Source organism: Dermacentor variabilis, chromosome 4 (genome assembly GCF_050947875.1).
Source record: "Dermacentor variabilis isolate Ectoservices chromosome 4, ASM5094787v1, whole genome shotgun sequence".
Lineage (NCBI taxonomy): Eukaryota > Metazoa > Arthropoda > Arachnida > Ixodida > Ixodidae > Dermacentor > Dermacentor variabilis.
The window spans coordinates 126,551,749-126,565,631 of NC_134571.1; the positions used below are offsets into that span (position 1 = coordinate 126,551,749).

General features: G+C 49.7%; 1 protein-coding gene across 7 annotated transcripts in view; it reads left to right on the top strand.

The window, feature by feature from the left end:
* The window catches only part of LOC142579726 (uncharacterized), a 460,731-nt gene that overhangs the window by 433,895 nt on the left and 12,953 nt on the right, over positions 1–13,883 (top strand). For all 7 annotated transcript variants that reach the window (XM_075690223.1, XM_075690224.1, XM_075690225.1 and 4 more), the window contains one exon: positions 3,941–4,056. In XM_075690223.1, the coding sequence (XP_075546338.1) occupies positions 3,941–4,056 (116 nt within the window). The remainder of the gene's footprint in view (positions 1–3,940; positions 4,057–13,883) is intronic.

A 13,883-nucleotide genomic window follows, 5' to 3' on the forward strand; every position in this document is an offset into this window, starting at 1 on the left:
TGTTTAGTAGCATATGTGCGCGCTAATGCGAATATCTTCCGGTTACATTATATTATGATCGTGTGTCTTTTTCACTTCAAATTCTTACCGCTCTGCCCCGATAAAGTTGGTAGTCTACGCACCGTCGATGACAGTAAAGCGGCACCCGCTGGCTTATCATGAATTTCGGACACTGCATAAACCCGCATTGGCACGCAGCAAAACGTAGGCGAGGTGCGCACGCAATCGGCATTTCGACGATGCACACCGAGCGTCATGCTTTCTTTTTTTTTTTTAGCTGCAGAGCGTCGCGAAAGAGCCGCGTGAACACGTTTTCAAAAGGTGACACCTGCTGCTCTTTTGTTTGCATCTGCTACGAATGTTTCCCTTCAATATATGCTAGCCCGAGGCGGACTTCACTGCATGCGCTTGCGCGCAATATACTATCGCTTTCGTGTGCGGCATTCCCCCGTTCACTGCTTGCGTAGCGTGGTAGCCCGCCTATACAACAACATCAAGAGGGAGAAAGGTGGTCGAACATGCATCGCCGCTGCGGAGTTGCCGCCGCCGAGTTCGAATCACGACGCGGCCCCGCTGACGTCCCAAGTGCGCAACCATTTGTTATAGGAGGTAGCGCCGGTTCCGTATAGAGAGCGCTCTGTATACCCCGCCGCCGCCGCCGCCGAATCTATATAGGGTGCGGTGAGTGCGCGCTGGTGGAGAACAACGCATCATCGTACATACCGCGCGGACGAGCGAGCTCTCGTTCGAGCTTAAGCGGTTCCCGAGCGCATTTGTCACGTTGGCCGCGTAGTTTCCTCCCGTCGCCTCCCGAGGCGATGTATGGCTGCGTCGAGCGGGGCCCGTTCGCAGCAGCGCCATAAGTCCATTCCTCACGGTAATGAACATTTGTGCCTCGTGACAGGGACGCCGTGGGGTCATTAGTTATATACGCGCGCGACGCAAGCGGCCGCGTGGCGGACGCGATTTTTCGTTTTGTCCTCTCACTTTTGTTTCGACGGCTCCGAAACATATGGAATCCGGACGCGGCGACCTATGCTCGCCCCCTCTCCCCTCATCCTCCGTCAAGCGGTTGAAGGGGAAAGGGGGGAGGGACTCGCGGCGAAGTCGCTACGCGAAGCAGTGCTTGCTCGCTCTTTTTGTTGCGTGGCTCCGATGCTCGAACGGCGAGATGTATGCAGCGTCGCATCTCGGCTGTACAGGGGGGAGGATGAATGAAACGGAGAATATGCTCCTGCTCGGCGTGGCGAGTCTGTCGCGGCAGTGCATTACACACTCTGATGATGACAGATGAACACGTTTCGTACTCTGCAAAGAAGGAGGAGCAGGTATGTAAGACTGGTATACGCGCGTGCCGAGAGAGAGAGAGACAAGAATTGGCGAATAGCCTTTCAGGGTGGAGTCTCCTAACGAGGTATTAGTTTGGAACGCATAGGTGTTGTATCTTTTTCTTCTATATAGTTAACGCATAAAACTATCATAGGTAGACTGGATACTGCTCCGAACTAGAAATGCTGACGGAAAACAGCAACAAATGTTGCTGTAGTTCAGTACAGCCCCGCAAACCTGTCCTGCTTTTCTTTCTTTATTTAGCGCTTTTTTTTCCCTGGCGAAAAGAAAAGGGAAAGCAGTGCGTAACATTCTAGTTTCCCTAATTGGCTCGGTTCTCGCAAGAACGAAATCAAAGCCGCTGACTCTATACAGGAAGACGGCCACCCGTATCGCCCGTCCTATAGCCGTTCCTTGATGTGAAAGATGAATGGACAGGAGCAAAGAAAAAAAAAAGAAAGAAAAGAAGAAGCGAAGATTTTATAAACTTAACATAGCTCATGGACTTCTATTCTCTAGCAGTGGCGCGTGCCGAAGCTTCAGCGAAAAAAAGAAAAAAGCAACGCGAGAGGGCGCGGAGCTCCGTCCGCACACGGACGCTCCAATGCCGCCTCATTAAAACCCAGATTAGAGTTCATAATCCGTATTGAGCCCCCCCGGCGAGTATTTTTCTATTCGATTTTTTTTTATCACTGCCGCGCCTTCTTCTGGGCTCGACTGCTTAGTTTTCCATTCGAGCGCGTTTATTTACTTCCGCTTCGAAGCCGCACCTCGGATCTGCTTAGCAGATCGATCCACGAAATTCGGGAGCTTACTTATAAGCTTCCACCTTTCTCTTTCTCATTTCTTCTGGACTTCCTCTCTCTTCTTCTTCTTTTCAAAATCTTAAGGCCCAAAAGCGCGCAGAATCTTTCCTTGCTTTCTTCAGCTATATCCTGTTAGCAAAGACTGAAAAAAAAAAAAGGAACCTCCGAACAGCGTGAAGCTTTACAGAATCGCGTGTATGCGTCGTATAGTCGCCGCGAAATTTCTAAATAATCTTCTGGAAATCGAAGCAGCCCGTGTCGCACGAGGTATAGAGAGATTGCGCTTACCGTACCCGTTCAGTCACGAGGCTCGCAGTCAATTTCGGTCGCCGTGGGCGTGCTGCTGCGTTCTATCACCGGCTTTGTTCCGTTCGTCCCACGGGGCGACGGCCTCGTCTCCTGTGTATACACACTAATAAAGTACGTAAAGCCCTTCTCGTGAGTGCGGATCGTTCGATACTGCGGTTTGGTTCGATGCTGAACCTGCGACCGATCCTTTGTAGATTACGGAGACAGTGGACGGGGACCGAAGCGGGGGATTTAATTACACCGCTACATACTTTCGTTTTTTTCCCCCGCTGACGCGTCCTTGTCTCAATCTCTTGCAGCTATATAGGCGCGTTTCGGTTTGCTCCGAATCGTGTGGGGTTAGCGGGGAAGATTCGGTGCGAAGTCAAAATCGCAGCGTACGAGAATTCATATAAGGAACGTGTGTTTTTTCTCGGAAGCAGCGTCGTCGCACACACACACACACACACACACACACACACACACACACACACACACACACACACACACACACACACACACACACACACACACACACACACACACACACACACACACACACATGCACAGGAAAAGCAAACGGCCGTTTTGAAAGCATCATACGTTTGGTTTTAGAGGGTCGTGAGTTGAGATCCCACGTTTGGCGCCAGTATAGCGTGAGGTTAAACTTGCACGAGGCTCGCCCTTCGAACGATAGTCTGAAAAGGGCGCGACGTTCTTGCACTCCACAGCGCACGAAAGACTTGGTACTTGTGCATGCGGCTGGGTCTGTCGACCCTCCGACATGGGGTCAAAGAGACGCCCGACATAGATGTCAGGCTGAGCAATGTTACCAGGCAAGAACACGTCTGGACTCGCGAATATAGCCTATAGTTTGACCACGAAGAGTGGTTCCCGGGGTAAACCGGAAATGACGTATAAATGAAGAGCGCGTGGCGCGATGTCGGCTTGACGCTCTCGCGGATCGCGCTTTTTCTTCTGGATAGTTAGCTGAGTGCTCGCCGAGAAAGGAAGAATATAGACTACATTTCATTCCAAAGTATATAAGCTACTACTGTACTTGGGTCAATTTACACATAACAATGCGTACGGGCCCAATAACGCGTCCAAGCACACCTCTCTCAGATTGCACCGTGGGCACACCACCACCGTATACACAGCATAAGTAGCGCCTTCTCTATACTTGCCTATGCGAAGAAACCCCGTTTATCGTTCTAGTACCTCTCTCAAAACTTTAGTCACTTTGGCGGTGCACTGTCGCTGCGTGCGAGCGGTTATTCACCGTCATAGCATAATGCTTAACAGAGTGGAACGCATTCAACTTTCCATAAGTCGCGACGTTGTGGGCTTGCTCGCGGTGACTGTATATGTACACTGTTGTTCGGCGATTTCGCTACGTCTGCAACTCGGCGTGTACATGTATAACACTCTCGATCATTCAATTGTCATTTGACGTTTCACTTTGGATCCCGCTCTCACAGTGTGTAACTACAGCGCCGTCTCTTTTTCGTCCACAGCCGGAAGCTGGGCCGTGGAGGTCACCTTCCGAGTCACCAACCGCAACTACTCCCCGGATCTGGTCGACCACTCCAGCCGGGCCTTCAAGTCCCTCGCCTCGGAGGTGGCGCGCGCGGTGAGTAGTGTTCCGTCGCGCCGTCGCTCTGCTCGTTGTTCGGTACGATTGCGCTGTGTGTGTACGTGTGTCTGTGCGTACTTGTATACGACAAGCTCGCTCTCGAAATGCGTGCCGCCGAGTGCTTCTTCTGGAGGCGCGCTACGAAAGCCAGCGTTGTGTGTTACTCTTACTACACGCGTATATATACGCGAGGGTCGGAACTACACTTTTATGCTTGTTCCACATATGTTCGTGAAAGTAAGAGGAACTTATGTGAAATTAGATGAAGTAAATAATAACAATAATCATAGTAATAAAGTCCGTTAGCCAGGCATAGATTGCCCTCTTATGTATATATAGATGGAAATGTCACTTTCGAGACTGTGACCGTCTTATTTTTCTGAATAGCGTTGGCGATATGTCCTTGCGGTTGACGCGCAATCAGTATGAATTGTCTTTACGACCTGTTTGTGACGAAAGATGCGGTTTCGACGTTAAACTATTGCTGACCTCGCTTATTGGGCCGCGCTTATTCCCGGCCCCCACATTCGCTTCGTCCCAGTGAATTAAGTTGGTCGCCGCGTACTGATCACAGGAGGAGGAGGAGACAAAGGGGAGGAAAGACAGAGAGGTTAGCCAGTATAAGTACTGGCTGCCTACCCTGTGCTGAAGAAAGGGGTAAAGGGAATGAAAGGAGACAATTTGCGAAGGCTGTGCATGCTACCTAAGTACGTCGCGAGCAGTTTTAAATATGACACCGTCGCTGGTATTCGAGAAGTCGAGAAAGCTAAGATGGCTTGGAGGCAGACAAATGGTATAGGGCTCTCCTTTTCTTCCTCATCATCGTGGCAGCTTCGCCAAATTTTCCGGTATATATATGCTCTCTATAGTCAGCCGCAACCTAAAACTGGAGGGAGTAGGCACAATAAATACATGCGCCGCGATGATACTCTCTGTCAAGCGTTCACCCTATCCGCCGCGCATCGACCAACCCTTCCCTAACTCGTTCTGACGTCCCTGCGGAGAGGCGTACATCACGGCGATATACTAGGTCGAGGCGACGGAATAGAAAACGTTGGAAGATGAACTGGGGGTTCAAGAGTTAGCAAGAAAAGAGCTACGCACATGGATGGCGAAAAACGCGTGCCAGATAAATGGACGACGGTGTAGAGAAATCTGCGAAATCATCCCGCACCATACATCTTTGAGAGCGAAGTCTCTCTATCTTCTTTTTTTTTCATTTCTTTCGTTCTTTCTTTCTTGTTTCATTTCGCGCTTTTACATTTCAGTTTCTCCATCTAGAGAAGTCACCATCTGTCAAAAATGGAAGATGAGGAAACTGGAGATTGCGGAACATTTTTTTTTTCTCCCTTTTTCCACCCTACGTAGCTGTTTCCGGCTCGTTTTAAATTTATGATGAGAACGTCTATTTCTTTTATCTCGTTCTTTCTTTCCTTCTTTCTTTTCTCTCTCGTTTTCTTTCTTTTTTTCTTTCACTTTTAATTTCCTCGCCCCAAACCGGCGACTTCTCCACCGCACCCGCTCTGAAGCAGCTCCAACGTAAGCGGGCGTATGCGGCTCCCTCCTCCTCCTCCTCCTCCTCCTCCTCCTCCTCCTCCTCCTCCTCCTCCTCCCATAGGAGTTCCTCGCTCCGTCTTTTCGTCGCGCGTCGAGGACAGGATATATAAGGATCAAGAGGCGTTTCCGTCGTAGAGTGTGGCGACACGCAGGGAGCAGTGAACGAGAAAACACGAGAAAGAAAGAAGCGAAAAAAAAAAATAAAGGTGGACGAGCGGAAGCTGGCGAAAGCCCCCCGAGAGTGAAAGTTCGGCTTCCTGCGATCGAAAAATGTAAACAACGCGTTGATCCAAGTAAATCCGGAAGCCGGACGAACTTCTGTCTCCGCTTTCGCAATTTATCTCTCTCCCTCTCTCGTTCTGTTTGTCCTTGTTTCCAATTTTCGTGGTTTTCGTAACTGCCATACTTTTGCGGCGCCGAGGTTTCGATCGCTTTTAGTATAATTTTGACACGTGGCCGTCTCCGGCGTGAGCGTGTGTATCATTGCCGCTGTGCTATATTTTAGTGTGCGGACGTTGCCTCGAAACCGAGCCGCCAGAATTCTTTTTTCTTCGCTATTAGTGCGCCACCCGGCGTTGGGTGTTTGAACTAAACACGTCCCGAACGTCCTTCCGCCTTTTCATGTGAAAACATTTCATGTGGATTGCTCCAAAGCGTCGCGGCCGCATGTCCGCCGCGTGTTACACTTCGGAATGCAATTCTAGAGCCCCACTTTTGCAGTAGAATTGAGTGTTGGGGCCGAGTTGGATGCCACTTATCGTAGTCAAGCAGCTCAACAGTTACAAAAATTAAATGGATCGTCTACATATAAGCTGTAGATGTATTCTAGATAGCTTATGGGGTCTCCTAGTAGGCATTTTACGTTTGCCTAGATTAAGTCTATATTGCCACGCTTCGTTGTTTTACTATTCGCCGATGTTCGCTGTCACCGGTTTATCATTGTCATCAAGCGATGCTTCGTTGATGCCAACAAAAGTGCGCGGAAACTGGAAGACCTAACGCGACTACGAGTAACAGAAACTGCGAAAAATTGGTCCGATGATGAAGGTTTGATGCTCCTACTTCTGGAAGTGGAGCTGGAGCGATGGGTGGGTGGCGCGGGTGGAAGCGAGGGAGGGAGTTGAAAGAGAAGGCAGCTGGCACAGCCGGAAGTCATCGGCGCTCTCGTGCAGCTCGGTCTAGGCGCCCAGTGCGGCGGAAATAAAATCCAGCAGCATATCCAAGGCGACAGAGCTCGCAACAGCGTCTCCATATCTCAGATATGCGCGCTGTCACAGGGACTGATACGAAAAAGAATCGAAAAAAGAAAAAAAATGAATACTAGCACACGGTCTTTCTTACCAGTGTGGACAGAACGTATGCTAAGAGAGAGATGACAGGGGGGGGGGGGAGAAAAAAGAAAGAAGAGATGTGGAGGAGGAGGTAGAAAAAAGAGAGAGAGAGACAGAGAAATAACCCAAACTATATAGAAGAAAAGAAGGGGACCGCCTGAGCGCAAGGCACGGAGTCGACGGAACGACTTCGCGCATATTCGAAACGGACTTTGCAGGCGGGGACGATTGTCGGAAACGACGCGACGCGTATCGGAGAAGATCCATATGCCGTGTTCTCGCGCGTCACACACACACACACACACACACACACACATATTCGAAGCGAAGGCGTCTTGCCATGCTCGTCTCCTTATAGCTGCGTGCGTGAAAAGTATTCTACTCGTTTCTTTACTTCGTTTTTCTTTTTCGCACGCGCACCATCCCTCGACTCTGTACGGTTCAGTTTTCTATACCCGTTCCGATAACGTCTTCGCAGAGAAACTCCCAACGAAAGTGGGTATCGGGCGAGGCGATATTGATATTTGCTTAGCCTCTGCATCGTACTCTCTCTCTCTCTCTCTCTCTCTCGTCGTATTCGCTTCCCGATCCGGCGGAACTTCTTCGCGATATCGGCTCCGAGAACCTGCTATACCGTGAGCCAGAAAAGATGACAGATCGAGCCTCCTTTTGTTTGTGTATATTTGCCATTTTTGTTTTCCTCTCGGTATACACGTTGGCTTCGCCCGCACACGTTCCTCCAAGAAGTATTGTGCAGACGTGCCGGTTTATTAAAAATTATTATTATTGTTTGCCCTTTTCGTGTTCCGGCGTTCATACTTTAATAAGCGAACGTCACTTCTCGACTGATCCGCTTTAAGAAAGAAATAACGAACCAAGGAAGGAAGGAAAGAAGTGAGGAAAAGACGGGACAGGTGATAGCCAAGAGCAGTGTGCGAATGCGAAGCGGCATGCAGACGACAACGCGGAACGCACGGTCCTCGCTTTGTCGTCAACCAGTTGCTCCATTCGCTATCCCCCACATAGTTAAAAAAAAAAAAAAAAGCCCGACGAAAGTTCCTGCGCGCTTTTCACACTATACAGGGCTCGCCCGTGCTTCAAACTTTAATTCGTTTCAGAGCTGCTGCAGTGCGAAAGCGTTAAAGAGGCATGTTGCGTCTTCGAGCGCGTTTGTTTGAAAGGTTATTTCGAAGGAGCGCAGAATATTGTAACGACTGCGCGAACGTTAATCGGCACTCGGAAGAATTCTATTAAAGAAAAAAAAGAAGAAAAAGAAGAAAGAAAACTGATGCAACGCGTCGCGTGAAATTGCGTATAGAAAAGCACCGAGAAACAAGCCATGTTTTCGAAGCTTCAATCTACTTACGCCGTGGTTAGTCTCGATAAAGGTGTAGGAAACAAGAGGTGTGAGCACATTAGCGTCGCACCAAGCGTCTGGATACATTTAGTTGTGGCTAGTTTTCTTGCTGCCTTTTACCGTTTCTTTCCTTCTTTCTTCTTTTTATTCTTTTCTTTTTCTCGTGTTTCCTTTGATGGCGTTAGTGCTCGATTTCTGTTCAAATATTCAAATGACTGCGTTAATACTAAAGCTGTTCAATTAGAAAAAAAATAATGGTAGACAATGTCGCCGACAGGCTAACTTCTTTTGCTGTCCCTCTTATACGCTATTGCAGATAAGATATAACTTTTTCCTTTGCCTGTAATCTACGAAAGGACAATAGGTTTCTAATTTCGCCGATAGGAACGACCGCTGCGGTTAGCCTCGGGAAACAAAAGAACTTTGTGGCCTACCTCAACCTGTGTCGGCACACTGAATTAAAAACTCAATCTAATCAATAATGGTGCATTCGGGGTCTCCTCGTTAACCGAGCAACTACAAAAAAAGAAAGAAGAAGAAAAAAAGAAGCTCGGTTACAATGGACTTTGCCTATACCTGCGCGAAAGACGGCTGCCGTGACCACCGAAGATTTTCTTTTAGGTTAATATGCTAGCGAAGGGTATACAATGTAATTGTAGTCAGGTTCAATCTCACAAGTGCGCGAATTGCGCGACTTACGTTATACGAATTGTTTCTCTCCGAGTTTTTTTTTTTCGTGAATTATTTTTGTACTTCTTCTCTCCCTCTCCCTCCCGCGCTCTCACGCTGTGCCGACCAAAGTAAGTTATACACTCTGGCGCTCTTGCTTCAGTTCACGTATGTCTCGCTCCAGCTATCTCGGATTACTAGTTACACGCTACATGTTAACGCTCCAACTATCTTTCGAACACCGCATTCATTATGCACGGGCGCTCGCCTCGGAAAGTAAAATCAGACGAGAGCGAGGGGAAGAGAGAGAAAGAAAGATAAGCCCCTGCAACAACTGTCGATGTCTTGGAACGAATGAGCAAGCAAGCGCGGGCAAATGAGAAGGACATCTTATAGTAACTACCGTCCTCTTGCGGCACGCCGTGCGGGTACGCGTATCGTTATACTATGTATATGTGCAGGTTGTCGTTCATTTGGGAACTTCGTTACAGCGCCACGGGCTTTGCACCGAAGGACCGGCCCCAGAGTTTCTCGAGAATTCTTCGGCGCGCAAGAATTTAATGGCGCGTCCCTTTCATACCACGCGGCCGGCTGTCCGTGCTCCGCGTACGGTCTAGTTCTGCGCAGTACGGCGGAAGGCAAGAGGGCCCAGGGCGAGCGCTTGCTCTGGCGCGACGCGAAGTAGGCCCGTAGCAGCGTCAGGCTCGTGGTCGTTGATGACGGTCCGTGTTATGTGCGGTGTACATAAAGTTTGACGCTTTGCCTGTAGACATAAAAAGGCAGCCCTGTCTGGAACATCTGGAAATCTGAATGCGCGGTGTATCGGCGCGGCCAGTTACCTTGAATTAATGATTCGCTCGGCAAAACAGGTAATTCAGCTAATTGGTATTTGCTGAACACGACGTCCTGTGCAACGCGAAAGACGCAAGATGAAAGTAAAATACGGACGGAGGGCGAATCAGAAAGGACAGGATGGTTGCGCAGCATATCCGAGGTGCCTCAGGAGGGAGTGCGAGGGTGCGTGTCCGTGGTCGCGCGACATAAAAAGTAGTTTCAAATTTGGCGACTTGCGTGGTGAAAACCGCACGCGTAACACACCGAATGAAATGGTTGAGCGGGAGGGGGATACACTTTCTTATAACTCATAAAAGAGTACACAGGTGGTCTGCTCCGTGCCGTCTGCTCGTAATTGCGGCCCGGCTGTAGCTTTTATCGTGCTGCATGGAATTGGGTCACATAGACGACCCACGGCTATACTTGACGAAACTGCGTCGACTTATCAAGGAGCAGTGCGCGTGTCCCCGTAGCAGAGGGAGATAATTAGGCTCTCTCGCGTAGCACTTTCTATGTGCGCCGAAATGTTGGCGCAGCAAGAAAATAAAGTAATGAAATGAAATTATAAATATATATTAAGAAAAGATACATAAATGATAGAGGAGGGGTCGGCAACCGTAGAGAGGCGACACGGGGTCAGTGAAAGTGAATGAGGAAAAGACGGGGAGAAAAAAATAAAACCAGTGCTTGCCCTTCCTTCTATACGGACAGGTCCGCGCCGGCGGCACCCTTCGTGTGACGCAATAGGAGCGCGCCGCCCCACTAACGATCCTGCTCGCCTGTGCATGAACGAGGTTTCTTAAGAATGGCGCCCACAACGCGTACAAAAAAAAAGCGACCGGTGACGACAGCTGCGCATGCGCCGAACTGCGCGTGCCCAGTTGGGGGGCGGGGGGGGGGGGCGGAGCGGTAACAGCATAACGGTAAGATTATGCTATAATATACGCTGTAAGATCACATGCACGACGTAGTTCGTTCGTTCGTTCCGCAAGACCTCGTTCCGTGTATTGGTTGCATGCGGCTCGCGTATACAGTGTCGTCTGCTATTAACCCATGGGCACAACGCATTTTTATTAGAGCGCGCTCCTGGCCCATATTTACCGAGATGGGCTAGACAGTAATATTTTATATATGTGTATATTTACACAGTAAGGCTGATTGACAGAATGTTGGAATTACATTAAATACAGCGTTTTCTATCAGCAGGCCACGGCGACTGAACATCATCTATGTCATGCTCAAGTGGAGAGCTTCTTGGTGCGTAATTAACTGTCAGGTTTGGGTGAACTAGCCGGGAATCCGTATGTCGTTGTCTCAAAAACAATTTCGCCGCTCCCTCACGCATTGCCTATTATACGGGCGCACGTTAAATCGAAGTCGCGAATGGGACTGCTGAGAAGCGAGGGGACCGAGAGGCCATCAGTGGTGTGGATAAAAACGCGAATAATTTACCCCGTGCTAAGATGCGTGCGGATTTCGGCATATAATGCAAGCTCGATTCCGATTTCTTCATAATTGAGACGTGGCACCGTTATTGTTCGAGCCGAAACGGAAAGCGTGATTGCCGAGTGATGGCGAGCGCACAATGTCGCTTGCATGCGGGAGGCCTGCTTTTGTGACGAACTCGGTCCCCTTCATTTGCATACGCGGCGCATTATTCCCGCAAGGACGTGCCTTGCGTCGCGACATTTTCGATTTCCCGTAATCACCCCTGCTGCGCGACCGGATCGACGACTCACATTCGGTGACGTCGTCGCAGGTCTCAGACGCGCGCACGGTTCTGTAATGTGCGAGTCTCAGTGTATGCGGCTGCAGCCGTGCACGTTCCTCCGGCTTAAAATAATCCGAACGTCGTAAAATCTGCTTAAGTTCTGCGAAGGACGCCCGTCGTTCGAGTATAAAGGACGCGCTGTTTGGTTAACGATGCGCTCTCGCGTGGCTTCGCTGTGTTTTCGTGTGCGTGCGGCTTCTGAAGCCTCTACTGCATAAATAATCGATTGCGCTGTAGGTTTGTACGGAGGGTAATTACTGGCACGGTCTGTTTCAGCGCGAAAGTTATCACGCCTGGTTGTGCAACGACGTCGAAAAATTCCGGGTGTACCTACTAACGTTAGTTATATCGTGCGTACCTTTGACGGAACTTACAATAGGTCTCCCTTACTGTGTAGAATAATTGCGTATACCACCCTGGACACACAGTCTTCGTACCCTGTCTGTGTACCAGTATCCATTCAATCATTGTGTATGCGGGCACCAGCTTGCTGCATCTTGCCCATGTGGCAGGACGGCAGAATGTCTGTCTCTATGCTGCAGTGGCGCGTTCTTGTTTGTGTACCAGGCTTGCAGGATATCGATGCACCAATTTCACACGTATTGTCAGTGCTCTGTGATAGCAGGATACACGCGTGTCTGTGTACTATACGTATAATGATACACTATATCATTTTACGAGTATAGCACACTTTAATAGTGCACCAGGGCGGTCACGTGCCTTCAGCTCCCGGTGCGCACAGATCGCAAGCTTGCAAGCTGTGCTCGGGGACTGCATTTAGTTCCATCCAATTACGTGACCCCATAGGGGGGAGTTAGCATTATAACTGCAGTATATTCTTTGTGCGCGTGCAACCGGCGTCTACTGTGCGGTGATCGCTGCGTACGCCTGTGGGGTTCGTTGCCCTTGCGTTTTTTGAACGCCAGGGTATAGATCAGCGACTCTGCGAGCTGGCGGCAAGAGCACTTGCCGAGCCGCCGTCGCCCCGTGTTTTCCCCTTGTGAACGGCGTCGTCGATATATAACCACCGCGTGCCGGTGTCGTAGGTCTCAGTGCCCCCCTTCCATTAGCGGACGATCGACTTGGACGACGACAAGCATGCGACATGACCGCAGGCCTCTTGACGATGAGTACACGCGGGTCGCTTTTCTTCGTCGACCACGTCCGATGGGCTAAAAATGGCCGCCGCCCAACCGCTGGACATGCTTATTACACACCGACCACCAGCCCGGGGGCGAACTGTCGCGTTTCCGACGTTGGCAGCTTACGTGAGTTGCTCAATACCTGGGAGGTATATAGCCTCGCCGTTTTGACGAATTAGTCGATTCCTAATGCGCGTGTTTTCTTGTTCTCTCTCTCTCTCTCTCTCATTGCATTTTTTTTTCTTTTGGTTTTCTTTGCGCTGGCGGTCGTCGCTCGGGAAACGATGGCGACATCGCCCTTTCCTCGTGTTCCCAGTCGTAATAACACCACGCACTGACCGCAGCCGTTCTTTCGTGGAGAAAGGGCAAGTCGACGACGATGTTTGCGTACCGCGGAAAGATCTTAGCGCGCGTTCGACGAACGGTGCAATTTCTGACTTCTGGAACAAACTGTACAAATGCTGCCTGGGGGTGGCTGCCTTGAAAAACTGCAAAAGGCTGGCCAATCGAGCGCAGAACTGCCGTCGTACCGTTCGCGGTTTTTCCGCCAGAAAAGTCCTCTGACGGTGCTAGCTCATGCACACTGCAAAACAAACAAACAAACAAACAAACAAACAAACAAACAAACAAACAAACAAACAAACAAACAAACAAACAAACAAACAAACAAATAAATGCGTGTGGCAGTCAATAGAAAGACGCAGTTTACCGAAGGAACCAACAGCCACCGCAGACATGAAATGCGTGCCAGTGAGGGAGAGAACTTAATGTCATCAAAATGAGCAGGAAAAATTGAGTTCGCAGTAAAGAAAAACTTAGCATTCCCGACAGCGACTTGTCGGTTCCTTTATATTAATTTTCTTTTTATCATTCCACTCCTTTCGTCACACACAGACATTCCTGCAAGCGGCTAAACTGGCCTCGTTGTGCCTGGAACGAGCGCTCGTCGAGAGATCGGCCACAAAACGTCCCCGTAATTTTCTCTCCACACCGCGTGGATTAGTAGGCCACATCTTTTGCCCTGACTCCGAGTGACGTACTAGACCACCAATTTCCCGCAGGTCAACCTGTGGTTACAATCTCACCTGCTACCGCATCCCGTGATGATGGCATCAACGAGTCTCCTGATCGCATATACTCGCGCGCTCCCGATACCGTGGCGC